Raw genomic sequence first — 26,320 nt, 5'->3', positions numbered from 1 at the left:
AGTGCTGACCGCGCCAAAGCTCAGACAGCGGCCACTCATCGCGACAACAGCGCGCAGGGAGGGCATTTAAACGCACTCTCTCGTTGCCAACGCTTCTTTTTCGTATCGGAGTTTCGGTTTCTATCACTCGGAGAGGACTGTTTTCTTCATTCGTGCTTGCGTCGAGACACCCGGGCGTCCGTTTCATGTCTTTTTTGGGGAAGCGGCGTGCGACTCCACTGTCGTGACTCCAACGGGCGCGGTGCGGCGGAGTTGGCGCACTGCTGGACTGGATCTATCGTTCCGCTCGTAGCCAAAGACCGTCTGCAGCAACCTTTCTACCGCGCCACAAATTCAATTCTACCCTCAGCGCACCGGTTCCCGTCGCGTGACTAAAAGGATCGTTTACACCGGCTTTTCAGCGTGAATATGTTGCTGTCAAAGTTTGGTTCATTTTCGCACATTTGCAATCCGACAAGCATGGATCATCTGCCAGTGAAGATACAGCTCCAGCCAGGTAGGTGATCCACTTTCGGCCGTTATTGCTTTCTAAAATCCAAAAGTTGCGGAATATCCCGATTCACTCCGTTGGGTTGATTTTGGGGCTGGGTGTGTGTGTTGAGCCGGGTGTCACCGGCGTTTTTTATTTTGAGAAATATCGGCTTTGGGCTCATTCGGATTCGCTTTCTTGTTTACAGTCAAAGTGGAAAAGGAGCCATTCGAGAAGGTTTACCAAGTGGGATCCGTGCTCGGCAGCGGGGGATTCGGGACGGTGTACGCCGGCAACCGCATCTCTGATGGCGCACCGGTAAGGACGATGAACTGGAAGGGGGGGGGGGGGTCTGCGTTTCTGAGCCTCCATGTGCCGCCATCAAAGCCGGGCGCCCTTTATGCCGCAAATGCCGACTTACTCGCGGCGTATTACGCCGGTGTTGACGGTGTTTTCTGTGTGTCGCCTCAGGTTGCCGTGAAACATGTTGCGAAGGAGAGGGTTACCGAATGGGGCACCATTGTAAGTATCACCGTTGTGTTTGTTTTGGTCCCCCCCCCCTCCCCCTGCCTCGTTGGGCGGGAGGAAGAGGGGGGGGGGGGGGGGGGGTTCGTCATGGAGAATGTGTCTTTCACGGCCCCGGCGCTATTAAAATACCCCCTTTTTCTAATCTCAGAACGGAGCAATGGTGCCTTTGGAGATCCTGCTTCTGAGGAAGGTCAGCTCGTCTTTTCGCGGAGTTATCAAATTACTGGACTATTACGAGCGCGCCGACGGCTGGCTGATCGTCATGGAGAGGCCGGAGCTCGTCAAGGACCTGTTCGACTTTATCACCGAGAAGGGCGCCCTGGACGAGGACACGGCGCGGGGGTTCTTCCGCCAGGTTCTGGACGCGGTCAGGCACTGCTACAGCTGCGGCGTCGTGCACAGGGACATCAAAGACGAGAACCTGCTGGTGGACCTACGCACCGGGGAGCTCAAGCTTATTGACTTTGGCTCGGGGGCGATTCTCAAGGACACGGTCTACACCGACTTCGACGGTAAGAAGCCGCCGCCGCCGCCGTCCGCGTCGCGTTTAACCGCAGCTATCGGGATTCTTGGCTCCGCGGGACGCGGGCTGGGCCGGATTTGCCCTTGGTGCTATATTCAGACATGGAGGCGTTCACGAGGCTGTGACGCAGCGGGCTGTTTTTGGTGGCGGGGTTTCCAGGGTCTCGTGGCTCATCAACAATGCGGATGTAAATAAGACATGAAAAGGAAAAAAAAAAGGGGGGGGAAGTGTTCGACGTGACTCACTGTTTACCGAGCCCGCTGGCCGTCTTGTGAGATGAGAGGCTTTTTTATAATGTTTCCGGTTGTTTATTAGTCCAGGCTTGAGTCACAGGCACTAAGTGGGTATTAGGTCAGTGCCACGTAACATCTGTTTGTTGTGAAACCCGAGTCGGAGGGTCACGTGATGGCTTCGTTGTTTTGTTTTGGGTTGTATTTCTCCCCCCCCCCCCCTGTGCAAGTTCCTCCTTCCGGGGGAGGGAGGAAAGGAAGGAAGGAGGCAGGGAGGGAGGAAAGGAGGGAGGTCACCCAGTTTGTGTTTTGAGGCTGAGGGAAGATGGAAAGCATTCCTGCCGTGACTCAGCCGTTTTAGACGCAAACATCAATTATTTTGTTGTTATTCGGCCTCTGTCGTGCATGGTGTCATTTTCACGACCCAGACATGCTCATCATTTCTCTCCCTCTTTTTTTTTTTTCTCCCCCTGGGGTTTGTTTGCACATTAGGTACGAGAGTGTACAGCCCGCCGGAGTGGATCCGCTTCCATAGATACCACGGTCGCTCGGCCACCGTATGGTCGCTAGGCGTGCTGCTGTACGACATGGTGTGTGGAGACATCCCCTTTGAGCAAGACGAGGAGATCCTCAGGGGGCGACTGTACTTCAGGAGGAGGGTTTCAGCTGGTAAGTCAACCACAACATATAATGCATGATTGACCCCAGCGCCCCCTAGCTGCAGTAGCTGGAATAACAGCAGAATCCACCTGCCGGCTGCTTGACTTTAGAGGCTTTAGAAGGTCGGAAGATGAAATGGCTTCGTGCTCATTGCGCCTTGTGTCTCCTCCAGAGTGTCAGCAGCTGATCAAATGGTGCCTGGCCCTGCGGCCCTCGGACCGGCCCACCCTGGAGCAGATCTGCGACCACCCCTGGATGAGAGTGACATCGGAGTCGCCCAAATCGCCGGAGGAGCCGGTCGCCGGCGACATCCGCCTCAGAACCATCGACACAGACTCGTCGTCAAGCACAAACTCCAGCAAAGAGAGTCTCTGACTCTGGACTGAAAAGAACTTTGTGGGGGAATGACGGGGTTTGGATGGAGGGAGCGATGTGGACTCGGAGAGCCGCCTGTAGCCCAACTGGCCCATCGGTGGCTGGGAGCTTCGCTCAGCTGGCCCGGCTCAGAAAATGTACTTCAATTTTCCTATTTTGTAGGGAATTTCTAATTTATTACCATTTGTTCTTCCTTATCTCATTATCCCCATCCCTTCTTTTTCCCTTGAGTTGATTCTACTCGTTTCCTGATGGGGAACATTTTTCTGTTTGGGCGGTCTTACCAGCACTATTTATTCCCCCTTCTTTTTAACGTTATTTCACCTTTTGTTACTCGGCTGGTATACACAGTTGGCAAGGCCCTCCTACTCAGACATGGCTGCTCTTATAGAGCTCGGAGAATTAAAAAAATAAAAATAAAAAAAATCTTTTTATTTAAATGTTTTAATTTTTGATTTTGTAGTGCCTTTTTTTTGGAAGCTGCTTTTCCGGGGGCTTCTGTCAACAGCTCTGTTTTCTGGATTTGCCCAGAGTTCGGTGGCCGCCTGGGCTGTGATGGAACCAGGGGGTCGGGGGGGGGGGGGGGGGGTCCTCGCCTCCCTCCCCTCCATCACCGTTAGCCAACCTGCCTACAGGCTGAGATAGCATCAGATAGGAGGGAAGGGAGGTGGGGGCTCTTCCTGACAATGGAATACTTGAAAAAACCCGCTTGACTCAACTCTGTCGCTCTTCTCGACGCTGCTCACTCACTCTTTAGCCTCAACAGGTGTTTGGAAACTGGATCCTGTCTTTGCTGAATGTCTTTGAAATATCAGCCCCCCCCCCCCCCAAACACACAGTCAGATACACACGCGCGCCTCTTGCCGCCTCTCGGTTGACTTTTTTTTGCCCCCCCCATCTCACTGCTCAATACTACACAGCCCCTGCCCCCCCCCCCCTCAGGGTTCGGGGTGTGAAATGCACAATCAATGCAATATTCATGGACTCAACTTTTTTTCCCCCCCCCCAACACATTGTACAGCATGTTTTTTTTTTTTCCTTTTTTGTGTGTATTTTCCCCCCATTTTGCTTTTAATTTATTTGTAACATGTAGACATTCCACACTCTGTGGCTATTTATTTATTTATTGTCTCTGCTTAAAGCCCCCCCCCCCCCTTAAAATTTGCATATCCTTCTTGGTCTTTGGTTTGCATTCCTATAACTTATTTTTACATTTTTTTTTTTTTTTGAGATGTGGAGGATGCACTGAAGCAGTTGTCAATGTAAAGCAGAATAAAAACGAGTTTACTTAAATTTGAACATGCATTTGAATGTTATTTAAACTACTTTAGTCTGTAATGGCGACGTTATCAGAAGATCACATCTGGTTCCTGTACTGTTCATTTGAATTCTATGGAAAACCACCTCCGGAGACGCCGCGTAGCCCCGTCGTGGCGGCGTTTCCGTTCACCTGTGTGGATGATGGCTGTGAAGGATGGATTCTGCTATTTTTTGATACAAAAAGTTTCAATTAAACACCCATTTTTATGTACAGAAACAAGTCTGGTGTCTTGGTCACTTCACACACCTTTAGGAGAACATGTTAGCACAACCGCAGGGCTAATGAGAGGCGGCCGCGCCTCCAGAGAGGACTGGCGACTCGTACACGTGCGGCCTTTAAGGTCTGTTACCGTGGTTATCGTGGACATGACGGCTGTGAGCAACAGGCTTGTTCGTGAGAGGAGAGCGCTTCCCAGAAACTGCAGTGATTGAAGAGAAATGTAATTACTTTTTCTGGGGAGTTGCTGCCCCCTGTGGCGAGCCTGTGCCATTGCTTCTAAATGCATCGATCTATCCAGATTATTCACCCCAATTTAGCAGATTCATAAAGCAAATGCAGAGGTTTGAATTCTGTTATTTTCCCTCCATCGTCCTAAGTTAAGCTAACTGCTCTGCTGTTGGGAGCTTTATATACATCATACAGGCTCAGGCTGAGCTAAATCTGTTTACCCCACTGAGAGATGTTCTGATCCACAGTTCAGTGAGGATACAGGAGGTATAATATAGCCGAAGCTGCTGTCACTTAATCAGTTCAAAGCAGAAATCGGAGCTTGCAGCCGCCCGCTGTGCTGCTCTCTAATAAAACAAGCTCTATAAATGATCACCGGTGTCAGACCCAGTACGCTGACATCTGTGTTTCTATACGCAGCCCCGCTAATCCTCCCTCATCTTTGTATCTGCGGGCTTTTTGACATGCAAATGGCCGCTGACTTGTCTTCATCGGCCTCCTTCTGCTCAGGCTTAAGGCTGCGGCGGGGGCCTCCTCCACTCTCACCGTGAAATCCTCATTAAAAGCAGGAGGGCATATGTCACATCGGGGTCTCCTCCAGCTCCGGTCCGATCCACTGGCTGGTTAATGTCATCCATCACTGACACTTAGCTCGACTCTGTAAGAAACTCGGGGTTCTGTGGTGATCAGTCTTAACCAGAACAGACCGGAGCGACATCTGTGTCCAAACCACTCCAGTGAGAGTCCTCTAGCACTTGCAGCTAAGCTAACTGAAAATGCCAGTTTTACTCCTCTCTGTGGGAAAAAATAAAAATAAAAAAAAGGTGCGTTAAGGCTTTCGTAGGTGACAACTCGACAGACACGGATGGAGATGCCAGATGGACCCCGGGGCCCGAGGGCGCCAATGGGCGCAGATGGGTGGGTGGGTGGCATTTACACAGGCGGCGCAACCACCAAGACAAGGAAGCAGAGAGCGCTGCCAGGGATGCTACGCTAGGAGCTGCTCTCTTTCGCCCGAGCATGTTAGCGCTTAAATATATGCGTCCTTATTTACGTGCACATCAGATCCGATGAACGTGCAGCCTCATCCGGTATGCATGGATGCCTCTGCATGTGTCACGCTCGAGGCTGCCCAACGCTGGAAGTAAAGAAGATGCATTCTGGGGCACATTCCCATGCACAGGAGAGTCAGCACAGGCTTTTCGCATTTAAATGTTGGACCCTGAACGCAGCGCAAATGAAACCGGGTTTCCAAACGCCAGTTTGACTGACGTCAAATCTTTGGCTGTAAAGCAAGGTTGTCAATCACAATAACATGGGATCAAAAAAAACTTCCTTCTACTCCGCCATTTTTGAACAAATCCACGTTTGCCAGTTGAAATCGCACATTGTGTCAAAAGGTGGGAGTGAGTAGGAGTACAAACACCAGTGCTTCCGTCAGTTTTTTTCTACACCTCTTTTGCTTTGATGAAATCTCCTGAATATCATCCGGGTTTGAAGACAATCAGGTTATTAGAACTCAGCTGACTCCGATCAGTCCTCGGCACCACGTGGCGCCCTGAGACGACCCGACAGCTCTCGATCCTGGCAGTTGTTATTCCTGAACGCCGTGGACCCGGACAACCCCAGCTCCCCTCAGCTGTGACATAAATAAGGTTTTAGCGGGAGGATGTAAGGTGATCGCTCCGTCTCAAGCACTTGCTTACTTAGCATCCAGCGCTAAGTTAATGTCTCATGCTAAAGTCGACTGCTTCTAAAACGGCGGTAGGCTAAATGTGGCACCTGAAGACAGGAGGTAAAGCTTCAAATTTAGGCGAGGGACTCGCTGGGTGTGGGGTTTTTAAATTCAGTTTTTAAATGAGGTTGACTTAAACGGTTAAGATGCTTTATTTAGGAAGATCAAAGGCCAGAAAGACCCTCCCTCCTCTTGCCCACATATGAGTCTACGCCCTGGGGGCTAACGGCCTCCTGCAGGCCTCCTGCTCTTGATACAGGGACTTTCCAGAGAGGAGCACCTGAGCACCCAGCTGGTGGGAACCTGCTGCCGTCACCACTTGGTGAAGGAACTCTTTGTTCCATGGTGAAGGAACACCGTAAACATCAGGGAAGAGCGCGTGTTAGGAGACCGGGAACCGCACAAGACGCACACAAACAGATTCCTGAGATTTGAGCCGACGGTTGCTAAGCCCCCCCCCCCCAAACCACAACATCAACAGTCGCGCACCTCAGCAGGTGAGCATCGCAGCTTCGTGTTACCGGCAGAAACTATTTACCCGTCATAGAAGTGGATGGGTGGGAAAATCTTCAGGAAGAAAAAAAAACAGAAGGTGAGAACAACTGGAGGGAAAGAGAGACCATAATCTTTCATCTTTTTTTTTCTACAAATGGTAATATGACCAAAGGAATCTTTGAGCCAGTGCTCTTTTCGCCCCGAGGTGGTTCTCTGTTTCTCCAGCGTGATGGGAAGCGCCTCCTCTGCTTATGAAACTGGACACTATTGCTAGAGATATTTGTCCAACACCGCGGCGCATAGTGTGTCTTCGCATGGACGAAGGAAACAAAACGTCTCTTTCACACCCATGCTGGCACGAGAACCATGCTGGAGCTACATTTTGTGAACTCCCCCCCCCGTTGTGTAACACCAGCCCCCGTCCTCCTGAGACCGACGCAACTATTTCGTTCACACGGTGACTCTGACATCCCAGTGAACTGACACAGTGGCTCGCTGGTTAGCTACCGGTATATGTCCGTGCGGCGAGGCACTTCCGATTCCTTCCGATTCATGCGATGCTAGCTAGCTACCCAACTGAACAATATAACAATGGTATGCTTTGGGTTGAGGCGCATCTAGCCTTGTTCATTAGCATGTAAGAGCTACATCTGAACCCTCCAAAAAGAGTTGGGTCTTTAGCCTGAAGACAAAAGACCCAAATGGGCAAGAAATCCCAGACTTAGCATGTGACTGGAAGCCGTAATGACCGTCACAAATAAGACGTGTTTCCAGTTTACTGCGCTGTCCCTACGTGACCCAGAATTTCATTATGCAGGTTTGAAGTAAAGGAAAATTGGGTCAGTTCTGAGAATACCCCAGACTTTTGAGCAAGACTTTTGATATTTACATTTAAAAAAAAGCCCCGTTTTGGATTTAGCTGCTGTTGGAACAATTTTGCAGCCAAAACATGTTAATTATTGGACTGTTTGGTTGTTAAATACTTTTAACCAATACTTTTTTTAGAGCAGGTGACACCCAACGACTGTTTGTTCTTACTAAAACTGGCTGTTGTGGCTGATGATGATGATGATGATGATGATAACAAAATAATGGGAATTACAAAATTAACAAAACAATGAGCTAAAAGAGGCTAAAGCAGAACTCTCAACTGAAACCGATACGAAAGATTACAACTGTTTTACAGAAAGAGAAGTCCTGAAACGGCAACATCTCCGCCTTTTTCTCATCACTTACATTTCTCGAATTTAGCAGCTAAGCTAAATTTACAACCTTACAGGAGTTGCGACATTTGAGTCGACGTTTTTGAACTTCACTACCTCAAGGTGGTGATTTTGGAACTCTCCAAAATCCTTTTCAAGACTTCCAAGTCCCCCGTGACCCCACTATAGAACTCAAAATGTCCCCTCAAAGAAAACCAACACTAAGAGGAGCAGGCCGAAGTGTTTGAATCGGTTGATACGTCCTTTTATTTCATCTGGGTATCGTAGACGTACACAGTTTACAGCGGGGCTTGATTACATGCTGTGGGAGTAGGAGGTCATCCACCCCCCCTAATTTGGGACAGTTACAAAAGCCTGGTCCGACTTCTCGATGACCATGATTAGAAGGCACGTGTTTGCTGCAGCTATGTAATGACTACTTGGCGATAGAGATCGGGCTCCCCTCTCGTTACCCAGAGTGCTCAGGAGCCGAGCCGCAGCCTGACGTTCCCGACGCCGGCGGACTTTCACCGCTCACTCGGCTTGAGAACCTGCAGCTTGGGAGGATCCTGGGAATTAGCGGGTACAGGATGGATGAGAACTCTGGCTGCTTTTGCTTTCTCAGAAGTGAAGACGCTGAGACACGAAACCGAGCTTCCCAAAACGCCTGTGAAAACTAACGTTTGACATCCGACGGGGGTTTTAGGCGAAATGTCATGACCACAAACCTCTACTGCTTCTGCTCAGGGCAGGCCAGAATTAAATAAACCATTTCCTCATTCTGATAATTATTTGAATAGTGCAGCAGGTTCTTGTTTGGGGAAACAAGCACATTGGCCTGATAACAAGAAGGTTTGATTTTAGCTGTATGGATGATGGACACTGTTGTTTCTTCATTTTGTTCTCAGCCGGTTCGAAAATTCACTTTGTTCTCATCTTGTGTCCAAGAACTCTTGTGTTATTGGCCCAAAAGGTGAAGTGGGCGTGGCCGGATGGTTTTCAGGAACAGGCGATTGAGGCGGTGGGGAAGTAGGAACATTTTGCCCAACGTGTGATGGCAACGACATATGATTAGAATCCAGTGTGACAGACACATGATCCAAGGGTTCCTAACGAGGTAGCCCAAACATCGTAGGGGAGCACCTATCTCAAAAGATAGCGCCACCTTGGTGACAAACTTGCAAAATCTATGCAGCCTGCAAAGTAAGTGGCCTATGAAGACCTCCCCGGAGTTCTGGACCGCGTGTTTGTCAAATAAAAAATGTCCTAGCCAGAAGGAACTCTGTTCTTGTTTCGCTGGAAGAACTGTCCCTGTTCTTGGGTCTGCGACAGCTTTTGGAGCCTTGCACATTCTCCTTCCATTACTCAGTGGCTTGATTTAAAGGACGTGCAGATGTAGATCAGTGCCTCCACATCGCTGATTCAAATCAACGCATCCAGTGACCTTTTACGGGTTCGTAAGAGGGTTTTGTCCGCGATGCGGCAACTGTGAAGCCAAAAAAATGCCTGGGGCTGCTTCAAAAGCAGCGAGGCCGAGCCAAAAAAACCTGACATGAGGCCGTCGATAACTAAGCACAGACTGTTTGAACAGCTGAATTCATCATTGGGGGAAAAAATCCCTCTTTCAACGTGACACACGGAGGAACCCCATGTTGAACTCATCATTCCTGTCGGAGCGTTGGAAAGACACCAAAAAGTCAAAGCCATCGTAGCCGTAGAGGCTACGCTGGACCATCTGCTGACTGTTTTAATAGCAGCATATCATTTGCTAATGATGTTAATAGCTGGTTAAAATAGGGGTGTTAGCCTTTAGCATCCACACATGCTAAATTTGTCACTGTATTCAAACATTTACGTTATTCAGGGGCAACAGTTGTGTCCAAAAAGTGTCCAGAAATGGAGATAAACCATCTTGTGGACCAATACTGTGATCCGGATGTCAAGTCCAGGTACCACAAATAAATCCATGGTCTATATTTACGCGATGCTCCTCCAGATGGGACTCTTATTTGCACCTCTCCCTCTGGCATCAGCTTTGTCCTCACATTCACTCGCCTTTCCCTCCGCCGCCCCTCCTCCCTCCTGTTTACCTGCCGCCGTCCCCGTCGCCACGGTGATGGCGGTCATCATGTTACAACTAGGACATCCAGTTCTGGGAAGGGGAAACAAGGGATTCTCAATAATACGCTATTGTTCCCAAAAGGCTTTTTAGTGTTGACACTGCTCTGCTCCCATGACGAAGACACACAGAGGTGCACTTGACAAAGGACACCAGATACACACTTGTTTTGAGTGCACACACACACACACACACACACAGTCTTACATGGTCTGTGCTGCTAATGAGCGAGACCCTTGGTTGTGGTTGCAGTAAAGACCAGACGTCCTCCTCCAGAGTTTCCTCGTCCAGTTGGTTTTCAGTTTGAAACGTTGCAGGCCAAGAAATACACGAGGAAATAAATACGCGTTAACATGACACCAAAAAAAGAAGAAAAAGAGTCACAACAAAAACTGGCCTTATATCGCCGGCAACCACGTTAGCTCATAAAGAAATTGACATTTTAGTTGCTAACTCGCTGCACCATCAATCGCCACCAAAGAACTGCTCTGATTCTACGTTCCCAAGGAACCAAGTACACTCCTAGTTCCCTCGATAGTCTACTTGCTCCTCCCCTTTTGTTAAGCGTGTATCAGAAGTCACTTGCGCGGACCGGTGGGACAGCTCGGTACCCCACAACGTGGTCCAAACGACAGCTGAGGTCAGTGCGGAAGCGGTTCCGTCCCCACGGGCTTTTTTAAAGTCTCTGTCTCACTCTGCAACAAGACGAAGGGGAGCATAAAACACCTGATTTTTTGCAGCGCGGAGCAGCATAACCTGCAGCGGGATCTCGCCAGGCTCTCCGAACACAACTGGGTCATCACAAAGTGGAAATATGCTCGAGCCGAACGCGACCTAGTTCTCCCCCGCGACCTTTTTTTTCCCCCAAAGTTACATGACGGGAAGACGACAATCATCTCGCAATGTCTCGTAAACACAGAATATTTTGAACACAACGCGGAACAGAAGAGAGATCGATGCAGCCTCTCAGAACAGAGGGATGATTCTCGTCTTCCTCGTCAACCTCGTGTTGCTTTCAGGGGTCGCGCGAGGGCGAGGAAACTGAAAATAACCACCTTGCTGATCTGCTCGCTGCCAAACAGGAGGGATGCAAAAGCAGAGAGAGGAACACAAAGAACCCGCGTAGCGCAGGAAGTCAATCAGAAAGCAACGCTAATGTGGGTGTTCAGGTGGAGGTCAAAGGTCCCAGGCCTCCTTGTTACGCAACCGTTGATGCCGCTGCCAGGGCGGTAGATGCTTTCCAACCCTTTTGTTTTTAAAAAAAAATCTTTTTGGGAGGCGAGGAAGCAAACAGGACGATGGCGTAGCAGCTAAAAAAAGGGCTCTGAGCGACTGGTGAGCAGCTCACGTTGCTTCCGCTCCAATGACTGTCATGCTAGATTTTCCGACTTCAGAGCCCAGTGTCACGAAACGCCATCTCAGTTTAAATGAGGACTTAGCGCTGCTGTTGTCGTCCAACTTTAAATGCGTGTCTAAAACCCGCAGTAAAACTCGATCTACTGTTAGCGCGCTGGCTATAAATGAAGCTTTTCTTTACAAGCGTGAGCTCTTAGATATTTTGTTATTGTGTCAGCATTCTTCTCCTCGTTATGCCACCGATGTCAGCAGCACGACGCGCCCACCCAGTCTGCCGGTGCCGATGGTTACGAGCGTAAAGTATCCCGTCTGTTTGGGGAAAACTTTGGAGGTTTGAAAGCTTGAATGTTTAACTATAATGTTGGACATTGTTATATAATGTTACACGATGTAATGTCACTACCACAGGGGTCCAGGAAGGATCGGTCAATAAAGCTAAGCAGGAAGATGCTAGCTCTGACCATAAAATGACTAGTTTAGTATATTTCATAAACCTCATGGAGGAACTGGGATGTAAACTGGGCCGGCATCACCGGTTCCTGTTGTTGTATTTAGTCCCCACACTGATGTAGAAATCATTTATTCTAAATTTAAAGCCCAAACAAAGCAGGAGGGGCGTATTTGTGGCAGCTAGCTTCAGGACCTGTGGAGTCGTTCCTCTGTTGTGATGAGGCCTATTGTTTGAGACTCGACCTTGTGACCCACCCGGGCGACGGCCTCCTTCCTCCCCCTCCTCAGGTGTGTAGTGACATTTTTACTTCTCGCTGGTTGTTGCTGTCATGAGAGCAGGAAAGCAGATTGCAACGATGGCGTCTGCCTGTTCGTGCTCCGAAGGGTGACATCACTGCCTGCCAACCGTTGGCGGCTTTGGTATGCAAATAACCGCCCGGCACACCTGGACTCACAGTGATGTCACGGAGGTGTGTTTGTTTAAAATCAATCCTCCCGTCACATTTTCCTGCATTCCCCAGTCACCCTTGAACGCACGTGCACGTTTCCGGCGGAAAAACAAACCCATCCTGCTGCTCAAACGCCTGGAATGAACCTATAGCGATGCTGATACTCAACCCTCGATCACGGTGTATTCTGATGAGGAACTTGGGGATAAAGTTGATATAAATGGGGTGAAACAGTGTTTTCCTTTGGTGCTGGAGGCACGGGCCATATCTGTGCTGTCAGCAGGTTCAGTCGGAGGCCAGAGAAGAAACGCAGGTCATGCATAGCTTGAGGGGAAAAGATATGCATTTCATGCACATATATGCATGCGCATGATATCTTCATAGTAATTCCAGCTAATGCAGAGCGTTCCGCACCCAGGCCAGAACTAAGCTAAGTGATAAAATACGGCGGTGGACATATATATATATATAAAAGAGATTTTTAAAATATATATATATATATATGAAGTATTGATGCGGATGTTGTGCTTGTTTGTTGACTTATAGGAGCAGATCTGCAGCCCATTATCATCCTGGCTAGGCTAATTAGCTTGTTTTGCTAACAGCATGCGATTTTATCAGTTAAGTGACACCTGAACATCTGACCTTCACTCAGAGGCAGAGGGAACGACACTTTCCAGGGCGGACGGCACCGCCACGTCGTGCCTGCGAGGCTTATTTGCGAACGCTCCCAAACATGACGCAGGAGCGCAGGTGAGCACATATAACTAACAAGCTAAGGGGTTAGCGTGTGTGTGTAAACACGGCAGAAATCGCACGTCCAGACGTCAGCGTGTTTGCTTCGGCTCCACCTTTTCCTGTGTGTTTTAATGAGTCAGGAGCTAAAATTAGCGTTCTGTTATCTGCTCAGCGAACTGCTCAGCACTCTTAATTATTCAAGACCTGGAAAAAAAGGGCTGAGGACCGCCATTTAATCCCCTTCCCTCTCGCTCTATATGTCCTTCCCGCCTGTCGTGTTTTGTTTCCAGGACATGAAGTGGAAGACGGATGAAAGCACATGCGTCACCGCCGAGTGCGTGTCACTGTGTCATTCGCCGGCCGCCGCATGATTATAAAATGCTCCAGGCTTTTCCAGGGCATTCGTACGGGAGCTCACGCTGCCGCTGAAAGGACTCGGCATCACGGGAGGGAGGGAGGGCAGGAAACGCTCCGAGAAGCAGTTAAACTCCATGTCTGATGATTAGAATCCAGTGTGACAGACACATGATCCAAGCCCCGTTTGGCTAATGCAGAGTTTAAAAAAAGTCACGATTCTGGACTTTATTTTTATCAACAAATTCCATAGAAGGAATGTCATAGTTTAAAGAAAAGATTTATGAGTGAGCGTGATAGATGTGTGGAGAACACGGAGGTGTCTTTGTTTGGACACTCAAACTGTCCCCTCATAGGGGGACGGTGAGGTTTTTGGACTGTGGGAGGAAACCAGGGAACGTTGAAGGAACAAGCAAATATCTGCACACGGACGACCCTAAACAGGATCTTTCTGGGTTCTTGAAAGGGTTCCATCCCTCTGCCATTTTCTACCACTACCACAGTGTGGGGTCACGTATGCCTGAACCTTTCCCAGCTGCCTTCGGGAGGGAACTCCAGAAACATTCCAGCTCGTTGTAGAAGCATTCCCGCTCACAGTCTAAATAAGCTCATCCCTGTGGGAGAACCTGGAGAACACACACATTCAAAGGTTCCTGCTCCGGATCACCAGGGTTCATGGTCTGTTTTCGATGGACGCAGGTTCTCTTCTTCTTTCCCGAAGGACGCGATAATGCTGCCAGCAGAGCGCCCGAACGGGGGCGACCCCGCGCTAATCCGGCGCTCTGCTGGCAGCATCCATGGCCAACGTTTGCCCCCAGTCACACGTCGGCGCACAAACGCGAGAACCCTTTGAACCGGGTCGACCGTGTAAACAGTCGGGCCCGCTAGGAATGCACGTGCGCATTTACGGGCGCGTTTTGTGCCACCGGTGGCATTTGTTTAGTTGGTTGGTCGGAGCGGGCGAGCGAGCGAGCGAGCGGCGAGGTCCTTTGTGAGCGGCGTGGCTGTGCGGCAGGGCCCGCGGGCTGAAAGAACCCATGAGCATCAGCAACATCCTGCTTCTTTCATACGGGACGCATTCCTGCGGCACGGCGGCATTGTGCCGTGATGTCATAGCATACCTCCTCGCATACCGCCGCTATCTGAAATGGACATCGCGCCCCAGCGCCGTCCCGTTGGAAACGGCTGAACTGGGAGGTTTCGGGCATGAACGCCCCCCCCCCAGCGCGCTCTGATGTCACATGGGGGTCGTGCTGCGGACCGTTAAAGGTCCGATGAGACTCCTCATGCCTCTGCGGAGTGATCCTCCCTTTGGACCCAAACGGTAGCTGGTAGTGGTGGACTTCAGGATGATCACTGGTTTGGTTCATGATGCCTGAAATAGGTCAGGACTCATCCTCCCCTGACAGGAAGCTCAAGCGAGTGACTCAAGCTCACTTCCTGTGTTGATGAGGAACAACAAATCCAGGAAATAAAAATACTTCTTCTCGTTCAGATTTTCCAGAAGACGCAACAATCGCTCATTCCCGCGGCTCAAATTGTACAAAAGACACTTGTTGAAGCTAAGAAAACCTCTTTTAGGCTCTCAGAGCGGAATGCTAAGTTAAATGGAGCGTTTAGTCTGTCGTACCGGAACACGACCACAGAGGTCCTGGTCAAGTCCGGGTGTAGCGTACAGGCTGGTGCCACACACGACCCCCATGCTCTGAATCGCACCTCAGTGGTGCACCGGTTCATTCTGGTTGTGTTCGGTTCTGTACTCGCGACCTCGACGAGGGGGTGAAGGAACGGTTAGAGCAACATCGGTGGTTCCCACATACCTGCTCTCCCCATGTGTCCCGCCACCGCTGCGCCTCCACAGAGTGCCCTGTGTCCGCCGGGGCAGCCAGGTGACGCCAGCGAGCTACACTGATCCTGTTGTTAAACTGTGCATGGGGGTGGGGGGGGCAACATATCCAGGCAATTAGGAAAACAAATAGCAGCAAGAGGGAGGCAACACTGAAACCATCATCTGAGTGTTCCTTTGTGTGCACGACCACAGCCTCCATCTGGTCTCAGTTACCCCTCAACCTCTGTTCTGAACTGCCCCCCCCCCCCCCCCCCGAGTGTCAATGGGGGCATTCTGCCAGCCGTGTGGGGCTACTGGGGGCAGCATTGGCCAGGGGCTTTTGGCGGGGGATTGCCTGGTGCCATTTTTGCCAATCTTCCACTCACTGACAGACGACAGAGTTGATCCTTTAGAACCAAGAGCAACCTGGTTCTGGAAGGTGGAATCTAGCGGCGGCTAATGTGGAGCGAGCCGCCGTGACGCTAACTAAAGTCCGATCACGGCGTTGAACAACCCTTTTACTGGTGGGACTGTGTCCCGGATCGTCGCGGAGACCTGGAAGCCACGCGATCCCGCTGTTCCGTCGTCTCCGGATCAGAACTTTGGAGCTGGAAGCTGCGCTTTGTTACATAATTCCGGCTCTGCTCTGATAGTAGCCCATCTGGGAGTCCTCTGTTGGCATGTGCAAACGTGCGAGTGTGTGTCGGTGTGTGGGCGGGAGCAGGATGGAAGGAGTCAAGTGTGTGTGTGTCCGCGTGCGAGCGACACACACACACTCGATCGCCTTTTTCCACTCTGAATGAAATCAATTAAATCCAGTTGCTTATGAAATATAAGTTGGCCATTTGTGAATGTTTTATTCCAGATGCTAATTGGACTGGAGCGGCGCTGCCAGTGTGTGAGAGTTCCAGGAAATAAGAGTGTGTGTGTGTGGGAGGGGGGGGGCAGCATGGCTGGTGAGTGGGCCGCTCACCACTTTCGCTCTGTTCCATCGGGAACACTTCCACCGCCGTTTGCTACCGGAACCGCTCACAGCCGAGACCGAAAAACTCCCAGAAACAGGAAGCGGGCCAAGCCGGAGCTGCTTGGCCAGCGGGCGGCCGGGTGGGTTCCAGCATTGGGGGGGGTGGGGGGGCTGCCAGATCAAGCTGTGCAGTCGTTTGGTCACAAGCTCGGGCTAATTTACATTTTCAGCGATGGAACGAAATACCGGAACCTCTTTTCTCTTCTGTTTAGAAAAGAAAAAGGAGGTAAAGTACCGCCAAGTGTTACATCATCGCCGTTCTTGGTTTATCTCATCCAGGGTCTCCAGGAGGCCGGTTCTGATGGCCAACAAATGCTCCTGCACCAAGAACCGCTGACCACCAGTACCAGAACCCCTTCGATCCAACGGCCAGACCATCGCCCAGTGCCAGGCTCTACCAGAAGAGCTGATAATGGGGGGGGGGGGGGATTGGCCGGGTTTTATGTGACCGCAGTGAGAGAAATGTCTTTAACCGGCCCGCTGTCAGGTACCGGATCCAAGCCCCGAGGTGAGGAGGTTCATGAGGCACCAGCACAGCCCAGTAAAACAAAGACGGGGCCGCCTGGAGGAAAACTCTGCTGGACGGGTTCTGTCTGCAGCTGTGTCCAGCCTGTGCGTCCAGATGTTCCCGATGTCTGAGCATGTGCCGCCCCCCCCACACACACACACACACACACACACTGGTGTTGTCGCCTAGCGGCTGGAAACGGACAGAGGAGAAAGTCTAAAGTGGATCGTTCATTTCAACGTATTGTGACGAATCACCGCTTTACTGACTCTGGAATTCCCTGGTACTGAGTCATTCTGGAAATATGGTCTTTTTTTAGCCCTAAATCCCAACGTACGGCTCTGTCATATGTGCAACAACTCTGGAGAGTCTGGAGGACGAGTCTAGCTAACGGGTCGTTCACCACTGCAGATACGTTTCACCTCCGTAGCTCCTCACGACCGCGCCCCTCTTATCGGAGATCACTAACAAAAGCTACTTCCTGTCAGACTCTGATCTCAGGGGGACTGGTCTGGGGACTACTTCCTGTCATGTTTACCCCAGTTGAGTCCTGCAGCTAGTGCTAGCTGTGCCTTTAAAAATGCATTTCAAGGTTAAAGGTCAGACCTGGAGTTCCGGCAGCACCTGGGACTCCTTGGTGTTGGTGTCGAGAACAATAGGAATGAAGCGGAACCCCTTCTTCTGGAGATGCAACGTTTTATAATAGACATGCTAAGCAAGCTAATCTGAGTGACCGACCAGCAGATATACTGTACGTCCAAAAGTGCTGACCCAGCGATGAGGTGACAGCCACGGGCTAAGCTGACCCAGCAGTGCTGGCAGCCCCCCCCACCCCCCCTCCACCCCAGCACGCCCCACTCCGCCTTTAAAATAAGACTTAAACTGGAATCAATCCTTGGGACCAAAAGGCGAGCTGCCAGCCTGGGGAGGCTTGTTTTTTTTGTAGGTCAGAGGTCGCCGGACTGAGAATCAGTCACCTGACCCGGAGTAGCCTCCTGGGTTGCGCAACAGCGGTGGCGCTGGTGGCCAGTGTGGTCGCGCCCCCTACTGTGCACATCAAGTCTTTCCACGCTTCTCACACCTGAAGGTGTCTAGAAGCCAGGAACCAGTCTCACCAGTCTCCCACCTCAGCCCCCGGAACAGCATGTGCGCCTGTCACCGTCTCCAACGACAACGCCGGCAGTCTCACACACATCCCACATCTCTCGCACACTTTGACTAACACAAGAGCGTGTGTTACTTCCTGTCGGGTCAGTCCAGTTCGAGTCCTTCTTTGCACTACCAACATTCATTCACAGCGAAAAAGTCCGGATTCGACTTTGTTTGCTCCTGCGTCCATGCTAACATCAAACCTAGCTAAATATGCTAAACATGCTAAAGGCATCCGCGGCGTTGCCGGTCGTTTAGATGTAACATTTTGTGAAGTGGTGTAAAAAACCTGCCAGACAGTGTGTGTCTGATTTCTGTGCTCCGCTAAAGGTTGGTCTAACCCGTGACCCCCCCCACCACCCCCGTCACGCCGCCAGACTGTGTTGTCTGTCTGCGCCCGCGTGCGACCTCTCCCATCTTCTTCCCTCTCCTCCGCACGTGTTTACGCCCTCCAGAGTCAACACCGCCGGAGCGCCATGGCAACGCATGCCGAGGGGAGAAGCGAACACGGGGGCCCTCCCGCTCCCACAGGGGGCTTTTACGGCTGCTTTTTATGGAAAATATTTTTGAAGTCGCGTCCAGCGGCGAGGGCGAAATATGCCTTTGATGGCGGGCCAGACGGCGTCTTTATGTTTCCACAGGTGTTAACAATACGAGATGCTGCCGAGCTCGGCCATTAAATCCAGGTTTACAACCCAAACTAGGTCAGGCTCCCTCTTACGCAACGACCGATGCGCCTCCGACAGGGTAAAAATAGCACCGGCGACTTGTTAATCACATGGTGTATCGATCCACCCCAACGTGTGTGAGGGTTCTTGTTTACTTCGAGAATCCCGCGATAAACCCACGAATAGATCCTTTTATCACCTCTCCAGATTATCTGGAGCCCAACATCTGCTGGGGACAACGGTCGCAGTTCCCTCACTGCTCCGGACAAGTGATCCAGATCCCGGCATACCCGAGAAGAAATTGATGCTAGCTGGAAGAGAGCGAAGCAGGTGTAGCTTGGAGCAAAGTAGGTTAGCATTTCCCTCCCTGTCGTATTATTGTCTTTAACTTAAATGGATTTTCCCAACACGAAATGAGACATCAGAAGTTCCTGGTTCCGAGGCTAGTTCCCAGGGGACCTCCTCTGTGGCTAATTTGGCTAACAAAGCTTGTGTAAGCTGCTGCTGACACCACCATAGCTAGCTAAAATGACTAACAGAAGATTTTTCTTTTTCCGTAGCAGAAACCTCTGGGTGAAAATGATGCTAGCATTGTTTCCAGCTCACGCTTCCCAATAAAGTCGAGCGTATCCTGGTTACCTCAGCGAAGGTAAACCTACCTAAAGCCGGGCTGAGAGGAGAAGCCCCATATTTTACAGAATTTACAGCGTCAGGTGAGGGATTAACGAGCGCAACAAGGCTAACAAAAGCGGGCGGATTTATTTTACGACGGGGAAGACAAAGCTTAAAAAAAACAAAGATTTTAACAAACGGCAGACAGTCCATCTATGGAAGATGGAGATCAAAGCTGTCCTCTCTTCTCCCTTTGATCCCAGATGTAAGAGACAAGAGACTGGGCCACACACACACACACACACACACGCACACACACATATTTCATCCTAATGTCATGGAGGCATGTGTGTACACATGGGCGCTGGCATTGAAATCAAAGAAAGGTGGGCACATCAATCTCCCCTTCCTGCCAAAGATCTGCGCGGCAGAGCCGAGACTGCGCAAGCTAGCACTGGATCCTCCCGCCGTACGTCTGTGCATGATTACACGAGGACGGCCACTCCCCAACAGGCATCTGTGTTGCATCTCCAGTGGGAAAAAAAAAAAAAACGCAGTATTTCAAACAGCTTCTCGTGGCCGGAGGACAGAGAACAGATAATAGCGCCACAGGAAGATCCAGGGGAACTATTTTCTCTGACTTTCCAGTGCAGCAGGCGTAATAACACGCTGAATAATTAAAGCTGTGGCGCTTTTATTGAGCAGAACATTCCCAAGTATAATATCATTTTCACGGGGGGGGGGGGTTCTCTCCGCTCCGTCCAGCACCTAACAGATTCTACATGAATAAAGCGGATGGGAGGTGTCATTTATTAGCTAACCGCGGAGGTAGCAAGAAGACGATCGTGCACGTTGACACTCGGCTCAAGGATGGGCTGCGTGCCACCCAGGAAGCCGCCCTAGGGTGTGGCGAGCCCGGTTTCACGAGATTTATAAAAAAAAAAAAAAAAAAAAAAAAAAAACTGTCAGGTGAGTTCCATGAACTTGTTAAGTCAGCTAGTTAAGTGGATTAGCCACAGCTGCTCCATGCTAACACGCAACAGCTGCTGTTAAAGCATCTTAAATGCAGAACTGAGTGTTTCATGTTCCACCTCCACACTATAGCAACTACAGCACTGACAAGAGTCTGGACACCCGATGCTGGGGGGGTGGGGCGGCTAAAAAGAGCCCTAACATGTTCTAAAATTTGGGAATAATTCAGGCAGATATCAGTAGGATTATTTAAAATTAAAATAAAAAACTGGCTCCAAAAATGGGAATTTCTGATCATAAGTTTCACCGCTGAGGTTTCCAGCGACAGTCAGAATTCTGCATTAATCCTCCTGACAAAGCGAACGTAGGAGCCATCACCAGATGGGTGTGGTTCAACCTGCTCCATCATCTTTAGAGGAACTGAACCCCAAAAACACCTATTTTCTGAAGTGACTGCCCCCTATGGGCTGAAAGCCGCTATTACAAGCGAATATTGCGATTGGCTGAGATGCAGTGGCTGGGCGTGTCCTAATCAAGGAGCCACGCCCACAACCAAGGTATTTTTTTTTGAAGGTCCGGCCAAACTGGAACGTCTCCTTAATTGGCCGGTTTTCCACTTCCTTTATTGTTTACCGTCCCTTGTCAATTCCATCCTTTCGTTCGCTTGATCTCAGTCTGTGGCAGCGAACATGGCTGAGGTCTCGTGCACCGACAGAAGCCATTGTGGGGGTGGGGGGGGGGGGGGTCGGACGAGCCCTCTGATGCCGTGCACCGCGCCAAGCGTGCACAGAAAGAGAGAGATCAGTGATTTTCAAGCAAAGCCTGACAAGTGGGGAGCTTATAGATGTGCATGGTAGACCTGGCACTCCGCAGGCCTTTTACTCCCTCCCCCACGTTCTCTTCTTAGCACACAGTGGGGCACCAGCGTGTGCAGGCACACACACACACACACACACACACACACACACACATCCATCCACCCCCTACAAAAGAAAACAGCTCCTATATTGTGTTCCAATGTTTTTCCTTCTGTCTGTTTTCCAGCTCTGGCGGGGAGGACGGCGGCCAGTTTCATCACAGCCGTCACTCCCAAGGAGACGTTTCCATGGGATCAAAAAAGAGCTGACACACACCGAGACAACGGGGGGGGGCAGGAATCAGGATGAATCCCGTGCTCGCCTTTGTTTTGCTCTCACAAACACAATGGGATATCTTAATATGATGCCAAATTGCGACAGAGATCGAGGCTTCTCTTATCATCTGGGTGGGAGATAAAGGGAGCGCTGTGTGTCGGATATCCCTTTGAAGATGGCTTTTTATTACAGACAATCTTTATTGGACAAAACTGCTTTGAAATACTGGAAAAACCGAGTATTTAGCTTCTTTGGTTAAAGGGGATACTAGCTAGCATCATTGATGCCGCTAACAGAATCGATAGCATGAGCAAAGCACCCAGTTAAAATCACCTGAGCAGGAGGAAGATTGTGTCTGAAAGCTACAACACCTGTTCCAAGACCAAACGTGCACTCACGGCGTGCACGTAGTCCAGCATGTACGTGTGTGTTTTTCAGCTAATACGTTTCATAGTTCTGCAAGATTTAGCGTTGGGGGATTCGATCGCCTTTGTTTATTGTTGCCATTGTTTCGTTGTCTTTATTAGATTATAGAGGCACTTCTTCCACCTGCACATGTCTCACACACACACACACACACACACACACACACACACACGTGTCCTGGAAACTCCACAGCTGGCCAGCCAGCACGTGGCCTGACCTGCGCTGCTGAAATGTCAGAGGTCACAGGTTGCCTTCCAGCATATGGAGCGAACGATAGGAGGGGGGGGGAACTCGTGTTGTTGCTGCGTCCCCGCGTGGCTTCACGTGACAACAAAGCCCCCCAGAGAAGGAGCCAGAGCCCAGCTCCGGCCTGACGTGTGCCGGGGTCACGGCTGGTCACAGGTCAGGTCAACCAACAAAGGCCAGTTGCTCCACTTTGGGGGGGTTTAGCTGCAGCTTTTAGCCGCTCACGGCTATTATTGCTGCTCCGCCAGCGAGCTGCCATTCACGGCGCCGGCCCCCGCCGGCTTGACTGGAAAAGAGCGAGGTGAGCGCTAATCAAAAGGTAGAAGTGTGACTGCGCGCAGCGGCGTGGACGTGACCTCACTCGGGAGCGGAGGAGAGGGACGGAAAAGAACGGCGGCTGCTTCCACAACACGGCGCCGTTCCAGTGTCAACACTCGGCAAGAAAAACGAGAGGGAGTTTCCAGCAGGAGAGGGAGTTTGGGCGAGATAGGAGCCCGTGGAAAAGGCCTTGTGTGCCAGCTGGGAGAGGCATGAGCTCATGGCCCCGTGCAGCTCCGCGCCATTATTCCCTGCCTGATGCCCCCCGCTCCCTCCCGCTTCCTCCTTACCCCCAGCGCTCCGGGTTTTACACACTCATCCGACTGTTCTGTTTATTGATGACTCAAGCTTACCGTTTCTTTCCGGACACACAGTCAACACTGGAACTCTGGTACCTCGGGGGCCTAATGGACTGATCTCGACTGTTTACAGCTGTGCCCTTTTTTCTAGAATGACTCACAAAGGAACAAAGAGGCCTCTGTGTGCGTGTGCGAGAGCCTCTCCTGCGCTCGTCGACGGGACCTGCCGGCGTGCGCGCCGCTTTTCTTCGAAAGACAACAACCCGGCGTCTTTGGAGACGGTGTCACCTCCCTTCCGAAGCGCCTCGTTTGGCTTTGACAGAACGTTTCACCTCCTTCCTCCACCTGTTCATCATTTCATTGGTGTAATAAAGCATCAGAAAAACCAGCAGGGGGTGGGGGGGTAGCCCACTTTAGGTTCACCATCAGCAATCATGGAAACTCTTAGATTACTCTCGCACCCCATAATTCTTGGGCACATTTGGCTTTTCTAATCTGGGTCGATGCTAACTAGCAGCCCCAGAGGGGCTTCAGTTCCCACACTTTTCTTTTTTCCCAGCAATCTTCAACCTTTCCCAAAACGTGAGAGACGAGCTCAACTCCGAACTATTGTAACATACCGGCCGCTCCTCATTCCCACTCCCAGCAGGCTTGGATTCTTTCCCTCCTTAACCTTTCCCCTAATTAGCATTGCTGGGATGTGTTCTACAGATCTGTATCTTTCCACACAGGCCCTGAGGTCGAGGGTGAATACCTGCCTGTTTGGTATCAGCCCCCCCCCCCCCCCCCCCTGCAGTTACAAAGGCCCGTGTGCATCAGCGCTCACCGATTATCCCACCCATGAACAACACCCCATCGGAATGTCTGGAATTATACAAAACAAGGATTAGCTCATCCCTGTCTGTTGTCTCTGGATCTCCCTGTTTGTCGTCCTTTCAGCAGGCGGGCTTAAGCACAGAGACGCACGGGCACATGCAAAAACAGGAACGCTTTGTTTTCCTGTTGCCTTCCCAAACCCCGGGGCCTTACTATCCTCCGATATGACCCCGTTCTCTCCTCGCTCCGCGTATATTTTAAATTCCGGCAAAGGCAGCTGTGATAATGCACGTGGCATTTTTATCCCGGTGGATAACCAGCGGTGCTTAGACAGCATGACCTCACCTTCACAGGAATTCCAGCAACAGCTACCAAAACTTTTAAAGTTTGCCGCCCGCACGGAGGCCAAAGAGGCTTTTCCACGGCAACCAACACGTAAAGACGGAAGAGTGCCTCCATCTGCGTCTGCACTTTATTAAGGTCCCTGTTTTCTGTCCATTAAAATGGTGTTTGTTTGTTTTTTTTAAAAAGGCATCACAGGTTGTAGTTTAAAGTGTTGTCCTTCTTTGTGCCGGTGATTCCTGGGCTTTTTATCCCCCCCCCCCCCGAGCCGGTCAATTCCACAGGGAAGGTTTAAAAAAGGGGAGACAAAGAGGACAGGAAGAGATGGAAGAGGATGATTTGCTCCTGTGATCCCATAAAAGGGAAGAAAGGGAAGCGGAGGAGGAACTCTTCAGTCTGTCGCTCCTGGGGTACGTTGGCCAACAGCGCCGCCTGGCGGCCACAGAACATGCGGGCTTGAGGTCAGAACCCTGGTACCTGAGGGTCAGGAGGTATTTCTACCGGTCGGTGGGACAGTAATTCACTTTGCAGATGATGTTTTACATCACCAGGATGCACTTTATAAAGCTGCAGGGATCACATCAAAAAGCTGTTCACTTTTAGCTCATTTTCCCACTTTAGGATTTAAGTTGTTGAACGCTTCCTATAAAGTTCATACAATATATGTTTGTACGGGGAAAAAATTAAAATGTTCATAACTATTATCGTTTTAATTAATAATTGGTTCTCGCTACTATTCTGTAATAAGAACTTCGGCCCGAGGGTGGCGCTGTTTACCAGTAAAAGACTGAATTATGAGCATTCAGGCGCCTTGTTCGGGTATTAGCTGAGTTCCATCTTTGTGTCTTTTCTTGTCTTTAAATATGTTGAAACAGGACTATTGAACAGGTAGTTTCCTGTCAGTGGTCACAAATGGAAAAACCAGTTCAATCATTTAAGGGGAAAAGAATTGATTTGGAGAGATCAAACTACGGACCAGAACTCTCGCTGGAATTGAGGCTTTGCATGAACACACATGAATTTAAAAGGCAGAGATCACGACTGAGCTCAGATCAGAGTTCTTCATCATCACTATCATCATCATCATCATTATCTGGTGGTGAAGGCCAGAGTGTCCCTGTGATGCTAGCAGGGTTAGCATCCCTCCACCCATCCCTCCACCCATCCATCCATCCATCCTCTTCTCCACTTGTCCACTTGTCCACTTGTCCACCCCCCTCAGGTAACAGGTGGGCCACAGCCTGGACAGGTCAGCGCAGGTCCAGGCTGTTCACCCTCACATTCCCACCAAGAAGGACAATTCCCAAATATCCGTAATCAGTCTGTGGGAGGAAGGCCGAGTACACAAACAACAAACAATGACCATATATGGACATGCATGTGTGTTTCTACACATGTGTAGTTTATAAATGCACAACTGTATTAACTGATACTGGTGTAAAAGTACCAAGGTCCACTGGCTGAAAGGGTTGCGCCGCTTCATTGGGGCATGCTAGCTGGAAATTCTGCACTGTCACCATGAACATCAACAATCAGCTCTTGGTCATGAGTCCATGGTGTGAGAACATCAATAAATAATACCAGTTAGAGGATAGTGCTGTTTTCCCAATGAGTCATGAAAGAACATTGGCCCTTATGTTATCAGGAAGTTCTCCTGAGGTCCAACTCACCGTTTAGCACGTTTGTGCCACACACCCCCTTTGCACAGTTGGCTTCCCATGAACATTGCTTATTTGTTGTTCTATGTTTCACAAAGCTAATCTAACCAGGAAATATAGGCCGTCTAAAGAGGAACCCTGTTGGACTTTTACAGTAACAAGTTCCTTGTCTGTGAACGCAGCAACATCACCAGACTGCACTCGCCTGCAGGCTTTATTTTGGACTGACATAAACTTGTTTGTCTACAAACAACAATGTGATGATATTGTTGTATAGAGGAAGAGATTGTGCCATGAAAGGTCAACATAGGACATTTATTCATCCCCAGTGACACATGTTCAAAGTCTTAGCTAATGCAGAAGTTAGCAGGAGAATGCTAGCTAAAGCCTTCAGCAGCTAGGTAGCTCGGCACTTGCTGGAATTTACCACTAGGTGTCAGGGCCCCTGCTGGGAATGAGTCTCAAAGTCTCAACACAAATGGCAGCCCATAAAAATGAAGATAAAGGTTTTCCTGGAATGGTCCTGTTAAAATAGCCCCGGGTTTTTATTGTCATGGCCGAGAGCAACTAATTTATTGGGCAGCGTGCGTGGATTTATGTGCACCTTTGTGTCGTACGTCGTTTCGCTACATGGTGAATCATGGTGAACACAAATTCCAACACTGCTGCACTTTGAACAGCCAAAATCTAACAAATATTTAAAGACGAATGATAAAACATGTACCTGCAAGCCTGAGACAAGCTGAAGATTATGACATCAGTGTTGACGCTACGCTAATGGCACGTGAGTCAGCTGTCTCGAACGAGGAGCTGGATGATGTGTTTAAATTCCTTTACAGTTTTTTTTAGTAAAAACTGGAGCCAGAGCAT

At 50.1% G+C, this 26,320-nt stretch overlaps 1 protein-coding gene across 1 annotated transcript; it reads left to right on the top strand.

Annotated features, from left to right (window-relative positions):
• On the top strand, positions 1-4,322 carry pim3 (Pim-3 proto-oncogene, serine/threonine kinase). The gene is made up of 6 exons (XM_003972918.3): positions 1-496; positions 678-787; positions 941-991; positions 1,146-1,509; positions 2,243-2,419; positions 2,583-4,322. Exons 1-6 carry the CDS (start codon positions 409-411, stop codon positions 2,783-2,785), a joined length of 993 nt encoding a protein of 330 aa, XP_003972967.1. The 5' UTR covers positions 1-408; the 3' UTR covers positions 2,786-4,322.
• Positions 4,323-26,320: the final 21,998 nt, after the last annotated feature.

This window comes from Takifugu rubripes, chromosome 18, assembly GCF_901000725.2.
Source record: "Takifugu rubripes chromosome 18, fTakRub1.2, whole genome shotgun sequence".
In the NCBI taxonomy this organism is placed as follows: domain Eukaryota; kingdom Metazoa; phylum Chordata; class Actinopteri; order Tetraodontiformes; family Tetraodontidae; genus Takifugu; species Takifugu rubripes.
The sequence above is the reverse complement of the archived record's forward strand: the minus strand, read 5'-3'. Positions and strand labels throughout refer to the sequence as shown.